General features: G+C 39.5%; 1 protein-coding gene and 1 long non-coding RNA gene across 8 annotated transcripts in view; one reads left to right on the top strand and one right to left on the bottom strand.

Moving 5' to 3' along the window:
- Positions 1–16,148, top strand: part of LOC140476177 (hypoxia-inducible factor 1-alpha-like) — a 62,628-nt gene extending 46,480 nt beyond the window's left edge. For all 6 annotated transcript variants that reach the window (XM_072568356.1, XM_072568355.1, XM_072568358.1 and 3 more), the window contains 4 exons: positions 324–760; positions 4,352–4,469; positions 12,748–12,865; positions 14,716–16,148. In XM_072568356.1, coding sequence (XP_072424457.1) covers positions 324–760; positions 4,352–4,469; positions 12,748–12,865; positions 14,716–14,867 — 825 coding nt within the window. In that variant the 3' untranslated portion in view covers positions 14,868–16,148. The remainder of the gene's footprint in view (positions 1–323; positions 761–4,351; positions 4,470–12,747; positions 12,866–14,715) is intronic.
- LOC140476178 (uncharacterized) overlaps positions 1–17,610 on the bottom strand; it is a 54,881-nt gene that overhangs the window by 9,907 nt on the left and 27,364 nt on the right. The gene's annotated exons all lie outside the window — the stretch shown is intronic.

The raw sequence follows: 17,610 nt of genomic DNA, 5'->3' as shown, positions 1-17,610 counted from the left end.
CCCTGACACTAGATAACAGCATTTCAGTTTAAATAAATCTTTCAATGATATTGCAACTAATATCCCTGTTACATTCAGTCAAACCTTTCACTAGAGTTTGGCAATTTATTGCACAAAATTAAGATAATTTAAGTATTTGTTATGTAAACCTCTACTATAAATATACAGATTGTAAAAATAACTGAATTTGGTTTGCTAGTGTAATTCATTTGATTAAAACATTCAAAATTTACTTGTATAAATTACATCTGAAAAGAATACCTCTTTCATGCAGTCTTTAATTATGTCTGGCTACTTGTTAATGTAATGATTCATTTAACTAGGACATTGATAACTTGGATCTGGAGATGTTGGCTCCTTACATCCCGATGGATGATGACTTTCAGCTTCGATCACTGGACCAACTTTCACCACTTTCTGATTGTCAAACCACCCCTACCAGTACACCAAACGTGAATGCAATGGTTGACATCTTCTCGGAGGCTGGGACATCTGTTAATGGCACTCCCAACAAATACATGTCAGTTTTAAAAAACACAGGGAAAAATGATAAGTCTTCAGCTGCAACAAAACCTTTGTCAAACCCGCACATGATTGAAAGGGATAATGGCTCAAGTTCGTCACAAAATAAGAAAAGCAACAGAACAACTTCACCTCTCCGAACTGGAATCCAAAAAGGACTGCTCACTCAGCAGACGGATGTTTCACGTCCACAAAGTTCCTTGTCTCCTGTGAAGGCATTGCTTGCTTACAGCAAAAGGTAATGTTGCTACAAAATTTTAAGATTTCCATAGATATTTCTTTGATTACAATGGTGCTGGTCACTCTTGCAAGCATTTTCTATTTAGGGAATGCCCATTTAACAATAGTATAACCATAAGTACTGTAAAGATTGTATCCTGTTATGATTTACTCCCCTATCTTTCCAAAGCCGCAAATATGACTCTTATTGATTTTGACTGCAAGTAAATGTAAAGTGCTTCTCCACGTAAATTGCACTGTATTCAATCTCTTTTCTTTCTTAAATAATGGAGCCCAATGTGGTTGTGGGAGAGCTAAAACTGCAGTTCATCCCTTTTGTGCTTTGACTTATTTGGACATTAACTATAAATAATTCCTGTCCTGCATTCTGTTTCCTATTCTGGGACAAGGCATCTCCATAGCTGTCTCATTCAAAATGTGACTGCCATCTAAATTTTTTAAAATTTCCTTTATCTGTTAATTAATATTGTATGCAATTCTGTGTAAGCTTATTGTATTTTTCCCATATATTATCATTAAATTTTTCATCATTACTTCTAAAATGCCCTATTTTCCATGCTTTAGTTTAAGTAGTTTCCTCTGCCTCAATTTATTTTGAGCCTTTTGTTGCAGACAGTCTATAACATTTAATTCGACCTGGTCTATTTTTGCTGTGACTGTTGCTCACGAATGAGTGCAGAAATACCATCTGGTCTGTAGCATCAGCAATATACAAAGTTTAAGCAGAAGTAGACAATTTAGCCACTTGTGCCTGCTCTATCATTCAAGACTATTGTGGCTTATCCATCTGTGCTTCAAATTCCATGTTCCATTTAACCCCTGACAATCTTTCACTCCCCCAGTTAACAATCTCTCCACTTTAGTTTTTAAAATATTCACTGTCACCACCACCTTTTGAGGCAATCAGAGTTCCAAAGCCCCTTAATGCTCATCCCAGTTGTATAGCACAGAACGACCCTTCAGTCCAACTTGTCCATGCCAACCAGATATCCTAAATTAATCTAATTCCATTCACTAACATTTTAGCCCATGCCCCTCTAAAACCCTTCCTATTCATATATCCAGGAGAAAGTGAGGACTGCAGATGCTGGAGATTAGAGCTGAAAATGTGTTGCTGGAAAAGCGCAGCAGATTCTTCAGGAATCTTCCTGAAGAAGGGCTGATGCCCGAAACGTCGATTCTCCTGTTCCTTGGATGCTGCCTGACCTGCTGCGCTTTTCCAGCAACATATTTTCAGCTATTCATCTATCCACCCAAGTGCCTTTTCAAAATGTTGTAATTGTACCAACCACCTTCACTTCTTCTGGCAGCTGATTCCAAACACTCACTAGTTTAGTGTAAAAAAGTTTGCTCTTTATGTCTCTTTAAATCTTTTTCCCTCTCACCTTAAACCTGTGCCCTCTAGTTTTGGATTTCTCTACCCTAGGGAAAAGACTTTGGCTGTTCACCGTATTCATGCTTATGATTTTAAAAACCATAGAAGGTCACCTGTCCACCTCAGCCTCTGAAGGGGAAAACAGCCCCAGCCTATTTAGCCCCTTCCTATAAGCTTAAACCCTCCAACCCTGGCACATCCTTGTAAATGTTTTCTGCAGCCTCAAGTTTAATAACATCTTTGTCCTATACAGCCACAACATGACATCCCAACTCCTATAGCCAATGCACTGAAAAATAAAGACAACTATCCTAAATGCTGCCTTTACTACCCCACGTGCCTCCACCTTCAAAAAACTATGAACCTGCACCTTGAGGTCTCTTTATTTGGCAAAGAACCCTACCATTAAGTATATAGGTCCTGCCCTGATTTGCTGCGATCCTGAAAGGGTTACCCTAATTTTAAAACAATGCTCTTTAGCTCTGGGTTGACCCACAGGAGGTAACATCCTTTCTATATCCACCTTGCCAAGACCATTCGGGATCTTTCACACTTGAATCAAGTCATCTTTCAGTTATCTAAACCATGGCATGGCACCTTATCAGATGCCTTCAGGAAATCTTTCTGTACATCCCCATGCTCCCTTTTATCCACGGCAAGTTACTCCAAGAACTCAAATACATTTATTAAACAAATTCTCTTTGAGCAAACCATAAGGATTTCACTATTACCTTGAATTTTTCCAGTTGGCACATCTATAGTCTGTGTAATAATTAATTTAACATTTTCCCCATGACAGAAGTCAAGCTAATTGACCTGTCATTTCTGGGCTTTGCTCCCTCTTGATTAGAGGGGTTATGTTTGTGGTTTTCCAGTACAAAAAAAACTTTTTCTGCATCAAGGGAATTTTGAAAAATGATCAATGCACCTAATACCCTTGTGGAAACATCTTTTAAAACCAGAGGGGTAAAATCTATTCAGTTCTTCTCTCCCTTACATTCCTGATTTTATGGCTATTACTGGAATTTTGTCTTTTCTGGTGTGAAGGCTGAGCCAAAATATTTGTTCATTTCATCCATCATTGTATCTACTGTTGGCACCTCATTTTCTGGAGAACCAACATTGTAAACTTTTTTCCTTTTTCATGTACCTGTACAAAATCATGCTATCCATTTTTTTCATTCCTAGCTAACTTCCCAGTTGGCTGCAATTCTTTGTCTCTGATCAATCATCTGACCTGCCATTCACCTTTGCAGAGTTATGGCATTTCCTTGTATTTGATGCTTTCCCCAGCTTTAGTTCATCATGGGTGCTCCCTTTTGTTTTGTTAATTATACCCAAATACAGAGGAACCTCCATTAATCAAGTATCAATTATCCGAATATCGGATCATCCGAAGGAGATCTCGACGTCCTGATAAAAACATTTTGAGACGTGTTTGCAATACTGATTGCATCTTTTGTTTACAGTGATTAAAAACAAAATCTGCTTACTGAAGTGCTGCTGAGAACAGTCCAGGCACTGTCTCCAAATGAGTGACCACCCCCACACCCAACACTCCATGGAGTTCTACACAGGGGTGTACTCTAACCCCCCCCCCCACCTTGCCTGATAATCGCTCCAACATTGTCCCGTACAGGGCAATGGCAGAACCTGTCAAAGAGTTGCAGTAAAAAGTGTGTGTGTGTGTACATGTACTATTTGGAGACTAATGTCCCAACTGCAGTAGCAGTAGTCTTGTTGGTGTCTAATCTGGCTGCCCCGGAGATGGGATGGGAGTGGGTGGGGGACAGGGACTCGCGCGCGGTGTGCAGCTGCCTCATCTCCTTCATAGAAAACTCTGTGAATCGATTATCCGAACGAAATAATGCCCGTCCATCTCATTCGGATAATCAAGATTCCTCTAAAGATCAGTCACCCTGGTGCTCCACTGTAGTCTTTACCACTGTGGAATAAATTTTGAGGGTCTTATGAATGAAGTTAAATCTCATTTCAGTCCTCAGTGGGAATGAGCCCTTTAAAATATAACTATTTCCCTGGGTAAAAGTGAAGCTGACTGATTTGGTAATAAGCTGTGTGCTTTGCCTTGCCTGGATTCTAGCACCGTGTAATCAAAGTAAATGTAGTGTGCTCCAATATGCAGCTTTTTTTGTTAAAGTATGAATGTTGGAGGGATTTGTGTTAATATGATTACACTATTTTGATTTCTTGAAGATCTGCAATAGGAGAAGCTCCAAGTGAAGAGCCGAGCCCGCAATTACTGATTTTGCACAACTCACCAAGGAAACGCAAGCTGGAAAACGCAGCCTCCCTTTTCCAAGCAGTTGGAATTGTAAGTATTAGCAACTTTGTCATGGGCAATTTAAAAAATTATGTATCTCACTGCAGCATATGGAGCAAGTAGTTTTTGGGAGGTAAAACCATTTGTGAAAATGCAGTGTTACTCAATAACCATGCTTGTGTAAATATGGGCAGGGAAGTTTATTGAAAGATGTAGAAGTTCTGAGGAATTTGACAAAGTGGATGTTAAGAAAATGCTTTCCTTGTGAGAGAGTCTAGAGTTGGAAACAATTTAAAGTGACAGATATCCGTTTAATACTGAGAAAAGGATTTTTTTCTCTTCATTGTTACTTTGTGGAATTCTCTATCCAAAGAGGAGTGAAGGCTGGATCATTGGTCAAAAATCACAATTCTGTTTCAATTCAATGAAAAAGTCAACGGTTACAAGGGCATAGGCAGGAAAGGAGTTCAGACCACAGTCAAATCAGTCATAACTGAATGGTGGAGCAGTCTGAGCTGAGTAGCCTACCTTCAACTAAGTTTTTCAGTGACTGAGTTGATGCCACTGTGTAGCCCCAACCGAATGTAGAAAATACTGTTGAATTGAATGCAGGACAATAATTCCTTGCTTAATTGGGTAATTGCATACCTGTGTAGTGTATAATTTAAATGGAACAACTTTGATTCAGATTTTCCCCCTGCAGCTAATTTGGAGCTTTAGTTTAATTTTATTATGATTTGCCATCAAAAACTAAATGTTATACCCTGTAAGCCTAAGTATTTTGTATTAAATGAGTACATTTTAAGAAGTATGTTAACTCTTCTGCTCACCTCATTTCACCCCTTGCCACTGTATTCTCCCTGACCCTCCTACCACCTTTCAAGCAGATACGCAGAAAGCGAACAATGAAGAAGAGTAGATTTGAGATGCAAGATCAAAGAAGTAAGCCTCAAGCTAGAGAGTTAATGAGTTTCAACAGCGATCAGAGGTTGGGAGCAACATCCATCTGGGCTGCGCACATGATTTGTGTCAGCATGCCAATTAAAACATTGACTTCTGATTCCAGAGGTCACTGTTGCACACAGACCTTTGCAGTCGCTAAGAAAATTAGAGGGGAATAGGCGGGAGTGTGAGACACCAATCTGCAAAGGTAGTGCAAAAGTATCAAAACTGAGGGAAGGCCAATTTCAATATCAATAGGCTGGGAGCAGCTACTTACACTTTACAAATTTAGACTAAGCTACACGTTTTTTTTTGAAAAAAAGTAGTGTAGTGAGAATTCAGTGAAGGGCAATGGCAGACAGTCCGGGAATCCTGGATGTCAAGAGATAGAGTTTTGTGAACAAAGAAGGAACCATATGTCTGGAGCATTAAAGTAAACTAGGGGAGGCTGTCAAATGTTTAGTGTGTAAAGGGTTGCTTAAAGAAATTAGGAGGGCAAAAAGGGGCCATTTCTTTGCAGATGGGACCAAGGGCTTTTTGTAATTTCTTATATTAAGAATAGGAGGATTACTGGGAAAAGAGTGGGACCTATTCGACACCAAAGAGCAACCTGTGCACGGAGCCAGTGGACATGGTTGGTACCTTAAGTTAATACTTCTCTATATTCACAGAGGAGAAAGACTTTTAGCTGACTTGTCAGTTGGGATGGTTAAGACTGATGAGGAGGCATTAGATATTTTACTGGGCATATAGCTGCATAAAGCCCCAGGGTTTTATGAAATGTATCCCAGACTGATAATGGGAGGCAAGGGCAGGGATTGCTGAGACCCTGGCAGATTTTCTACTTCACTGGCCATAAGTGAAGAGCCAGATGACTGGAGGATAGACAATGTGGTTTCTTTGTTCAAGAGGGACAGCAGGGATAGGCCAGGCAATTACAGGCTAGTTATTCTGATGTTTGTGGTAGGAAAATTTATTGAAAAGAATTCTGAAGGACACAATCAATAAATACTTGGAAAAGCAATGCACATTTGTTAGCAGGCGATCCGGTCTTATTAATTTAGTTGAGTCATTTGAAAAGGTGACTAAATATATTGATGAACTTAGTACAGTTGATGTGGCTCACATGGACTTCCGGAGGGCCTCTAACAACACCCCACATTGAAGTCTGGTCTTAAAGGTTAAGAGCCCATGGAATCCAAGGCAAGTTGGCAAACTGCATCTAAAGTTGGCTGACAAATAGGAGGCACGGGGTGATAGAGGAGGGTTGTTTTGGAAATTGAAGACCTTTGACCACTGGTCAATGACAGGAGTCAGTGTTTGGACTTGAAGTGAATTTAGAAACTTTAATTTGTAAGTTTGCAGATGAAATGAAAGGGAGGGGTGTTGTTGATAGTGGTGAGGATGGTCTTGGGCTGCTGTCTGATTATTGGTTAGCTGGTAAATTGGATAGACCAATGGCAGATGGAGTTTAATCCTGATAAAGTCAGAAGTCATAGGGCACCAGGTTATAGTCCAACAGGTTTGAAATCACAAGCTTTCATAGCACTGCTCCTTCGTCAGGAAAGGCTTTGCCTGGGATCAAAAATCTCAGGAGGAGAGGCTGCATAGGCTCTTGCTGGATAGTACTTAAAATGCTGGGCAAAGTAGGCTATGGACCAAACGTAGGTAAATGGGATTAGTGTAGTTTATTGGTCGGCATAAACCTGGTGGGCTGAAGGGCCTGAAATGCTCTGGCTGACTTCTCTACAACAATCCACAAAGCTACAAGTGAATGCCAGTTCTATTTAAAATGTATTAGACAAGAATGACTTAAAACAGGGCAATCTTAAAATGTGCACATTGATTTGGTTAGGCCACAGCTAGAATATTATGTACATCCACAGTATAAGGATGAGATTGCACTGGAGAGGGTGCAGAGTTTTTGTTTTAGCAGGATGTTGCCTAGGCTACAGCATGTTCTAATTGTGAAGGAACTAGGGGCAGGAGGGGGTCATGATTGAGATGTATAGAATTATCAATGGTATCGAAGGAAATAACTTTTCATCTTGGTGAGGGATCAGTTACCAGAACTCACAAATTTCAATATAAGGAGCAGGATGTTTACACAGAACATTAGAGTGTGGTACAGGGCCTTCGGAATCAATGTTGTACTAACCTGTGAAATCAATCTGAAGCCCATTTAATCTATACTATTCCATTCTCAAACATTGGGAATCTGCCTGTGAGGCAGAAACCTTCATTGCATGTAAGAAATGTTACAGTTGTGATGCCACGGCATACAAGGATACAGGCCAAGTGCTGGAAAATGAAATCAGAATAGTCAGTGGTTGTTTTTGGCAGACACAGACTAGATGGGCCAAAGGGCCTTTTTCTCTGCTGGAGATCTGTGATTCTGTTGAAGGCAAAAACAGGAGATGGTGAGCTTTAATTTCTATAGGTTTCTTCCTCACGTCACCAGTCAGAGTCCTACAGCATAGAGACAGGCACATCAATCCAAATTGGTGCATGCTGCCTAAAATGTCCATCCACACTATAACCCCATTTTCCTGCACTTGGCCTGTATCCTTCTAAACCTTTCCTATTCATGTATTTATTCAAATTCCTTTTAAATGTTAATGTACCTACCTTAATCACTTCCGCTATCAGCTCATTCCATATGTCTACCACCCTGTGGTTCTCTGGTTGCCCCTCAGGTTCCCATCTATTCTTTCCCCTCCAACCTTAAACCATAAGACATAGAAGCACAAATTAAGGCCAGTCAGCCAATTGAGTCTGCTCCACCAATCGTGGTTTCTCAACCCCATTTTCCCAGTTTCTTCCTGTAACCCTTGATCCCCTGAATACTCAAGAACCTATCTATCGCAGGCTTTAATATACTCTATGACCTGGCCCAAAACTGCGCACACTACTCCAAATGGGGTCTGACCAGAGCCTCAGAGGTACATCACTGTTTTTATATTCAAGTCCTCGCAAAATAAATGGCATCATTGCATTTGCCTTCTTAACTACTGACTCAACCTGCAAGTTGACCTTGAGAATCCTGGACAGAACTCCAAGTCTCATTGTACTTGACTTTAAATTTTCTCCCCATTCAGAAAATAGTCTCTCTTTTCCACGTTGTACTCCATCTGCCAAAACTAATGCCCTTTAGTCCTCCATTTCCCCAATCTTGGGAGACTGAATACATTCACCCTATCCATGCCTCTCATGATCTTATACACTTCTAGAAGATCTCTCCTATGCTCTAATTCCTGTAACTAAGTCCCTTGAGTCCTGGCAACATCCTTGTACATTTCTTCTGCACTCTTTCCAGTTTAATAATATCCTTCCGAAAGGTGACCAAAAGTGAACACGCTACTCTAAGTGCAACCTCACTAATGTCCTGTAGAACTGCAGCATAACTTTAAAACTTATATACTCAGTGCTTTGATTGAAGGCCAGTGGCCAAAAGCCTCCTTCACTGCCCTGACTACCTGTGACTCCATTTTCAGAGAATTGTGAATTTGAACTCCAAGGCCCCTCTGTTTTACTAGACTTCTTAAGACCCTACCGTTCACCATGAAACTCCTACATTGATTTGATTTTACAAAATGCACAACCTCAAACTCCATAAGCCATTTCGCAGCCCACTTCCCCAGTTGATCAAGACCCTGCTGCAATTTCGAATGACCTTCCTCACTGCCCATTTTAGTATCATCTGCAAACTTACTGATCATGCCTTGTACATTCTTGTCCAAATTATTCATACAGATAGCAAACTGCAATGGACCCAGCAGCGACTCCTGAGGCACCAAACTAGTCACAGGCTTCCAGTCCAACAAGCATCCTTCCACTATTACCCTCTGCTTCCTACCACAAGCCAATTTTGTATCCAATTTCCTAGCTTCCTTTGGATTCCATGTGCTCTAACCTTCCAGAACAGCCTACCATGGTGGAATCTTACCAAATGTCTTACTGAAATTCATGTAGACTACATCTACCACCCTGCCCTCATCGACATTTCTGGTCGCTTCATCAAAGAACTCTAATAAACTTGTGAGGCATGATGTCTCAAACAAAAGCCATGCTGACTACTCCTAATCAAACCCTGTCTTTCCAAATGCATGTATATCTTTTTCAGAACCTTCTCAAGTAACTTACCTACACAGATGTTAGGCTTACTGGTCTACAGTTTCCAGGTGTTTTTTTGCAGTCCTCCGTGAATAAGGGCACAATACTTGGTACACTCCAGTCTTGTGGGATCTTAACAGTGGCTAACTCTGCTGCCAGAATATCAAGCAGTGCCCCCATAATATCTTTTTGGGATTTGTTTGAAGCATCATTGAAGATGTACTTTTGCAGTGGCAGCTTGTGGGCAAATTTTGCTGTTCCCGTAATGCAGGTTGTTTGAGTACTTTCTAAAAACTGTAGGACATGCTCTCAGACAAACATAACAATTGACATTTTGTGTAAAGGAAATTGTGAAGAACTCCTTGTACAGTAGAGCCCAACTAAAATACTGATCAAAAATTCCTTAGTGTATAAAACCTTATGGAAATTGCACAATCCTCATGTCATTAAAATGGGCTAAAACTGAAACACAAGCAATAGAAGTTAATAAATAATCTTTCTACATAAGCAGCAACTGCAGAAAGATCACAATTATTTTGTTTGTATTAGCATCAGTTATAAAACTGTACCTAAATATCTGCTGGAATTAGGCAATTATATTTGTCTATTAGCTGGAAGATAGACATCATGAAACTGGAAAACTCGTGCAGTTCAGGTTTTGTGTTTTTCCATTCAGTTCTTCAGGTCAGTACAGCTGCTCTATCTCAATACCATATTTCTCCCATACTCATTAATGCTTTAAAATTGAATGTGTCTATTTCTTGATTTTTCTATTCACTCATGAAATGAGTGTGTTTCTAACTTCGGTCAACATTTATTGTCTAGCCCTAACTAAGGGCAGTTAAGAGCCAGCCATATTGCTGTGGGTCTGGAGTCCCATACCAGATGAGGTAAGGATGGCACCGTCCTTCCCTAAAAGGCATTTAGTGAACCAGATGGGTTTTTCCAACAATCTACAAAGGTTTTGTGGTCATCGTTAGGCTCTTAACTCCAGAGTTTTAACAAATTCAAATTCTATCATCTCCCACGGCAGGTTTCAAACCCGGGTCCCAAGATTAGGCTGGTGAGAATACCATGAGGCCACTTCTTTCCAAGGTGCTTGCTGCACCTGCCTGTCGGCTTTCTCTGATGTATAAGTAAACAGACATCCCTTTGTACTTCAACATATCACTATTTAAATAAGATTTATGATTTTCACACTGAAGTGTGTAGCTTTACATTTAGCTAATACTGTCATATATCTGCTAAATGTTTGCCCACACAACTTGTCAAAATCATCTTGAACCTTCCTTGCGTCATCCTCACCTCCCAATCCTGCCTATATTATGTGCTGTCAGCTAATTTGCAAATATTGCATTTTGTGCCCTCATTCAGGTCACATTTATATACACACCATGAATAGCTAGGGTCAATGTTAGTGGTGCTGAAAAAGCACAGAAGGTCAGGCAGCATCTGAGGAGCAGGAAAATAGACATTTTGGGTGAAGGGCCTTTGCCCGAAATGTCTATTTTACTACTCCTTGGATGCTGCCTGACCTGCTGTGATTTTCCAGCACTACTCTAATCTGGACTCTGATCTCCATGAACAATTAGAGCCTAAGCACTTACCATTGTGTTACCCCACCAAAAATACTCTCCATCCTACAAGCTCCCTCAGACTCTCAACCACTTTTCTCTCTTGAACAACAGTGAACTTTTACTGTTGTGTATTCTGTGATAATTGGAAACAAAACATTAAATTACTGTTTTTGGCACTAGTGAATGTGCAGGGGCAAATGAGCTATGATTTAACTACCAAGTCGTTCTGTTGTTTTTGCGTTGACCTCAAGTGAAATCCTGATGAGACTCTGTCCTAATACTTTTTTAAAAGAACACTTCCAGTACAGTTCAGGTTTTTACACATTTATATGGTTGAATCTCAGCATTCTAAAAAAATTTATTTCCAGTCTTTTGCAACGTTGGAAAACAACTAATCAGCTATGTGATGCTCTGATCAAGGTTTCTAACAAAATATGCAATGGTGAGGCTTTATTTTGAGTTAAATATAGAACGCGTGTTGTGAAGTTTTAAGATGTGTGCTTGCAATAATTTGTAATAATTCAGTAACAAGGAGTTTGCATTTCAAAGAATTGTAATAGCTACTTCAAATTGTCTTTAACATTTATGTTTATTACTTACTCTCAATCAATCATTGTTCCTGTCATTAGTTTTTTAAAAAAACAAAATTTGAATCAGTAACAATCTAGGAATAAAACACTAGCCTAATGGTAGCCATGTAATCACTGCTGTTTGTCATAAAACACATCTGGTTCACTGATGTCCTTTAGGGAAAGGAATCTTCCATTGTGACTCCAGAACTACTGCAATACAGTTGACTCTAAACTACCTTCTGGACAATTAGGAAACCAATAAATGGTGACCTAGCTAGTGATACCACATACCCAAACAGATTTTTCAAAAATTAAATTCATATCTGCATGACCACACAATTGCAATTGCTAAGCATTTCTGTAAGAGCCCTAACTAAGGTACAAAATAACTAATTCATTTTTTAATATTTGCTATAAATTCAAGTGAGGTTGCCATAAGGATACGAATGAAGTTGCACTGCATTTTGCATCTGGTTTTGTGTGTACATCAATCTGCACAGATGACCAGGATTACTGAAATGCCAATATTTGATCATTAATATTTGTAAATCACCAGTCCTATAGGAAAAGCCTTGTAATGATTGACTATGTCTCAATTTTCAGTTTGAGATTAATTTCCAAAATGGTGTCCATTTTTATAAAGCTTCCAAATTGGTCTTGTTGTAAATTGCAAATGGTGTGAATTAAATGTGCAAACTGGAAAATAACCTCACCAAATGTTAATATAGAATTTGAACTTCAGTGAAGAATTAAGGATCATCATAAGCCTTTTTCAGTGTCCAGGGATGTGATAAGTAAGGTGGATTAGTCATGGGGAACACAGGGTTACTGGTTGTGTGTGTTTATTTTGGGGGAGGGGAGGGGGAGGTGACTGGGTGGGATGCTCTGAGTTGTGGACTTGGGCTGAATGGCCTGTTTCTACACTACAAATGGGACTCTGTAGGGATTCTATTTAATGATGGTCTGTAGATCCATAAGGTTATATAATTGTCAAGAGGTGTTTTCAATACTTGAAAGATATGAGCCACCTAACAATGTAAATATTTAATCTATTATTATACCAACAGTTTTTATTTTGCTGATTACTGGATTCCAGTTGAACTGTTTAATTTTTCTTTTGAACAGGGATTATTATTCCAAAGTGACACTGACCCTCCAGTGAGTACATCACAAACATGGAAACGTGCAAAGGGATTGGAAGATAGTAACAGTGAACAGAAGACACTAGTGTTGGTACCAACTGGCAAGTTTGATTTTTTTTTTCTTTTACCCCCTCTGTATTTTGTTCTGCAATACTGGGGTAGGGTGAAAAAAGAGAGACTTTCCAACAGTCTTGTTTGTAGTCAGCATGAAACAAACCATTCAGTCCAACTAGGCCATACCAACTGTGATCCCAAACTAAACCACTCCTACCTACCTGCATTTTAACTGACTCCCTCCAAACCTTTCCTTTTCATGTACTTACACAATTTAAAAGCCATTTGGAAAACTCATCCTGTATCCATTCTTCTTCTGACAGTTCATTCCACACACTAACCACTAAAAAAAACCTCTCATCCTTAAATCTTTCTGCTCGCACCTTACATATATTTCCCCCCCCCCCATTAGGGAACAGATCTTTGCTATTCACCTTATCTATACCCCTCATGATTTTATAAACCACCTACGAAGGTCACCCCTCAACTCCTATGCCCCAGCTTAAAAAAAAAAGTCCCTGAACCACTACATCTGTTCTATGACACTCCCCAGGGTCCTTCCATTAATTGTACAAATTGTTCATTTTACCAAAATGCAATACCTTGCATTTACCCAAATTAAACTCCACCTGCCACTCATTTGCTCAGTTTGTAATCTCTTTGTAATCATACTTAACCTTCACTGACCATTATGCCAACAATTTTGGTGTCAAATGCAAACTTACTAACTGCTTCCGATATTCTCTTCCAAATCATTTTATAACATGACAAAAGTGGATCCAATACCAACTACTGGTCACAGGCCTCCAGTCCAAACCTCCACCACCACCTTCTGTCTCCTACCATCAAACCAATTTTGCATCCGATTGGCAAGCTCACCCTAATTCCCATGTGATCTAACTTTTTGATAAGGGTCTGTACAGCAAACTAATTTAATAAAGGTTTTACTAAAGTCAAAGTAAATGTCTCCTGCTCTTTGAAGCTTGTATTAACGGAATTAAAAATGATTTTAACTCATTTGTCCCTCCCAAATAAAATGTAAAATTCAACTTATGATACCAGTTTTACACTCCAGAACAAAAGAGGGCATTTAAAAGTCATCTACGTAACTATGTGAAGAGGACGTTTTAGAGGGATTTGAGCCAAATGCTGGGGGATGGGACTAGATCAGTTTAGGATATATGCACAGTGGCTCCATATGCACTGCTGTCTCACAGCGCCAGGGACCCGAGTTCAATTCCAACCTCTGCTGACTGTGTGGAGTTTGTATGTTCTCCCTGTGTCAGTGTGGGTTTCCTCCCACAGTCCAAAGATGTGCAGGTTAAGTGAATTGGCTATGCTAAATTGCCCATAGTATTCATGGATATGTGGGTTAGGTGCATAGGTTAGGGGAATGAGTATGGGTGGGATACTGAGGGTTGGTGTGGACTTGTTGGGCCAAATGGCCTGTTTCCACACTGTAGGGAATCTATGGTATCTGGTTACAGCAGACACCTTGGACCGAAGGGTCTGATTCCATGCTGTGTGACTGTAATCTCTTGTTTGAAAGGTTGACTGGACATTTAATCAAATCATCTGTTGATCATTGCAATTTGAAAATAGGTTGCACAGCCACCTTTCTCTAATGTGGAAAATGTCCTGCAAGGAAAATTAATTGAATTTAAGACATTAAGAAATTATTTTTGTCACTATATTTAAGTGCTAGTTCTAGGAATTCAGAAATCTTGTTACTCTAACCAAGTTGCTGAATCTAATCACTGCGTTCTGCTATGTTAAATTGAATAAAGCAAATAAGGCAGTTAAGAATATTGTTTTTCAATTAGTAACTATCTAAGTATCTAATTTGCCTTCAGTATTTTTGATTGAGTATTTATTTCTGGTCGTCTTTTACTTTCAGATATAGTGTCAAGGCTTCTCACTCACTCAGCAGAGAGCAGTAGCTTGCCAACACTCACCAATTACGACTGTGAAGTGAATGCACCTATCCAAGGCAACAGAACCTTGCTTCAGGGTGAAGAAGTTCTCAGAGCATTGGATCAAATCAACTAAGTTCACAGGGCTGAACAAAATAACAGACAATGGTGAAGCCCCCATCACCCAAAGCAGTTATTTATATTTTCTAAATCTGATTGTTATAGAAGCCTGGCTACAGTACTGAAGTTTTTCTGTTAGCAGTACTCCACCACTGACCCCATCCATGACCGGCTGTTTATTTGCAGTATTGGTCTAGGTCTGTAATTCTATAAAAGCATCAAGTATAATGATGATATTTTAGGCACATGGACAAGCCTAGGATGGCATTTGGAAGATCGATTATATGAGTGACACATCATATGTAAATGAGTTTGTGGTCTATTTTAAAGAGCATTGATAACATTTTACGTAAGTGTCTAATTTATAATGGTTTTCAATCAAAGATGTTGAGCAAATCTTAAAAGGGAACGTAGCACCTTTTTTCTAGTCCGAATTGTGGCCATTCTTTAAACTTGAATGGGCAAGATTGTCTATGATGCTTAGATATTTCACTTACTTTAGGATACTTGCCTGACAAGCATTGTTGCTTTGCCAGCTGTTAATTGTAGCCACAATTGCACAAAATATATTTTCTTAAGAAGTACCAGCAGTCCTTTATGCAGTATGTTTTGCAGTTATAAATCTAGTTTTTAAGAGGATAAAGCTACAATGATTTTTTTAGTTATTTAGTAAAAATCATGTTAAGTGTGGAATGCATACACAAATATTCACTTTAACTTTCATTTTTAAAATCTAGAACAGCTTGTGTTAGTCAGCTATGAGGACTGACTTCCTGTCATGTAGCTGATGGTTGGAAATATTGAATGTGGACAATATCTTTATTGTGCTGTTTAACATTTTATTGATAATTAGTCTCTTGATTGTCAGCACAGGTAAATCTGACTATAGTTGTACAAGTTCATACAATACCATAGCAATACATTAAGTATAAATGTTGCTGCTTATTCTGCAATGTGTAGGTAGTAATATCCAGTGTAAATGTAACTGAAATAGCATTGTGTTAGAAAAAGACTAGTTTGTTTGGTTACCCGTTCTGTCTTGAATCTGAAGCACCCTGTCACTTACAAATCCCAATTAAAGTATCAGGTAGATTATACTGTATGTTATTTTCCTTTCTTGACTTCTTCCAACTTACCATTCCCAGCCCCAAATCAGTTCTTGACTGAAAGGGTTTCATAGTCTCACTTTTGCTCGTGCAAATGTACCGTATGCTCAGTCATCTTTTACTGTTTGTGGTTGGATCTAACACTAACTGTATTGTTTTATTACATCAATAAACATTATATGTGGACCAGGCTCACTCCTTAGATTGTGTAATCCTTATTTTATTTTTTCTAGTAGCCAATTCAGAATTGGGGGAGGAGGTTTGGAGGGTCTATGGGCTGAATGGCCTCTACCTGCACTGCTGCGATTCTATAATTCCACTAGCACTTAGCTAAGTGATTTACCTTACCTCTCCATGATTGCATAATTATGGGCACCTCAACTGAAACATGTGCCCTAAGTGTGCTGAGTGACTCAAATATATCTGGTGTTCAGCTTCTGACGAACATTCTCAGCAGCTTTGAGAAGCAATCTGTTTTGAGAGAAATCTCATACCCAAAAATTGTACTCACCTACAAATTTATCCCCACAGCAATGTCACTGTTCTTTAGAGACATAGAAAACAGGTTCAGGAGTAGGCCATTTGGCTCTTGGAGCTGGCACCACCTTTGCATGATCACACTGAATCTGTGTCCCATTCCCACCCTCTCCCCATTCAGCTTCTCTTGAATATATCTATTGAAGTGGCCCCAAAAGCTTCCTGTGGTAGAGAATTCCACAGGTTCACAATTCAGTGATCCTAAATGTCTTATCCCTTATTCTGGAATTTCCCAATGTTAGGAAAATTGTTACATCTCGCCTGTCTTTCCCATCAGGATTTTATGTTTGAGATTTCCCCCTTGTTCTTCTAAATTCCAGCAAATACAGGTCTTGTCAATCTAGTCTTTCCTCACGTCAGACCTGTCATCCTGGGAATCAGTCTATTGAACCTTTGCTGGACTCCCTTAATAATAGCAAGAATGTCCTTCCTCAGACTAGGAGACCAAAACTGCACACAGCATTCAAGATGTGGCCTGTATAACTGCAGCAAGACATCCTTCGTCTGATACTCAAATCCTCTTGCTATGAAGCCATTAGCTTTCCTCACTTGCCTGCTGCACTTTAATGCCAACCTTCAGCGAGTACCATGGCACTCTGGTCTTGTTGCACCTTACCTTTTCCTAAACTGCCACCATTCAGATAATCTGCCTTCCTGTTGTGACTGAACTGGAAAACATTGCATTTGCCAAGTACTTGCCCACTCAGCCTCACAGCATACACTGCCAACCAGCTTCGTGTCATCTGCAAATTTGGAGATATGGCATTCAATTCCTTCGTCCAAATCATTAATGTATGTTGTGAATAGCTGGGGTCCCAGCACTGAATCCTGCAGCATCACACTCACCACTGCCTGCCCCTCTGAAAAGGACTCATTTATTGTAACTCTCTGCTTCCTGTCTGCCAACCAGTTTTTTTTAAATCCACGTCAATATATTACCTCTGATATCATCAACTTGAATTTTGTCTACTCACGTCTTGTTTGGGACCTTGTCAAAAGCCTTTTGAAAGTCCACTTACACAACATCTACTGATTTACCATAGTCTATTCTACTGGTCACATTCTCAAAAAATTCCAGAAGATTTGTCAAGCATGACTTTCTAAATGCTCAGTTAT

Source organism: Chiloscyllium punctatum, chromosome 4 (assembly GCF_047496795.1).
Source record: "Chiloscyllium punctatum isolate Juve2018m chromosome 4, sChiPun1.3, whole genome shotgun sequence".
In the NCBI taxonomy this organism is placed as follows: Eukaryota; Metazoa; Chordata; class Chondrichthyes; order Orectolobiformes; family Hemiscylliidae; genus Chiloscyllium; species Chiloscyllium punctatum.
Note: the sequence above shows the minus strand (reverse complement) of the source record. Positions and strands in the feature narration are given on the sequence as shown.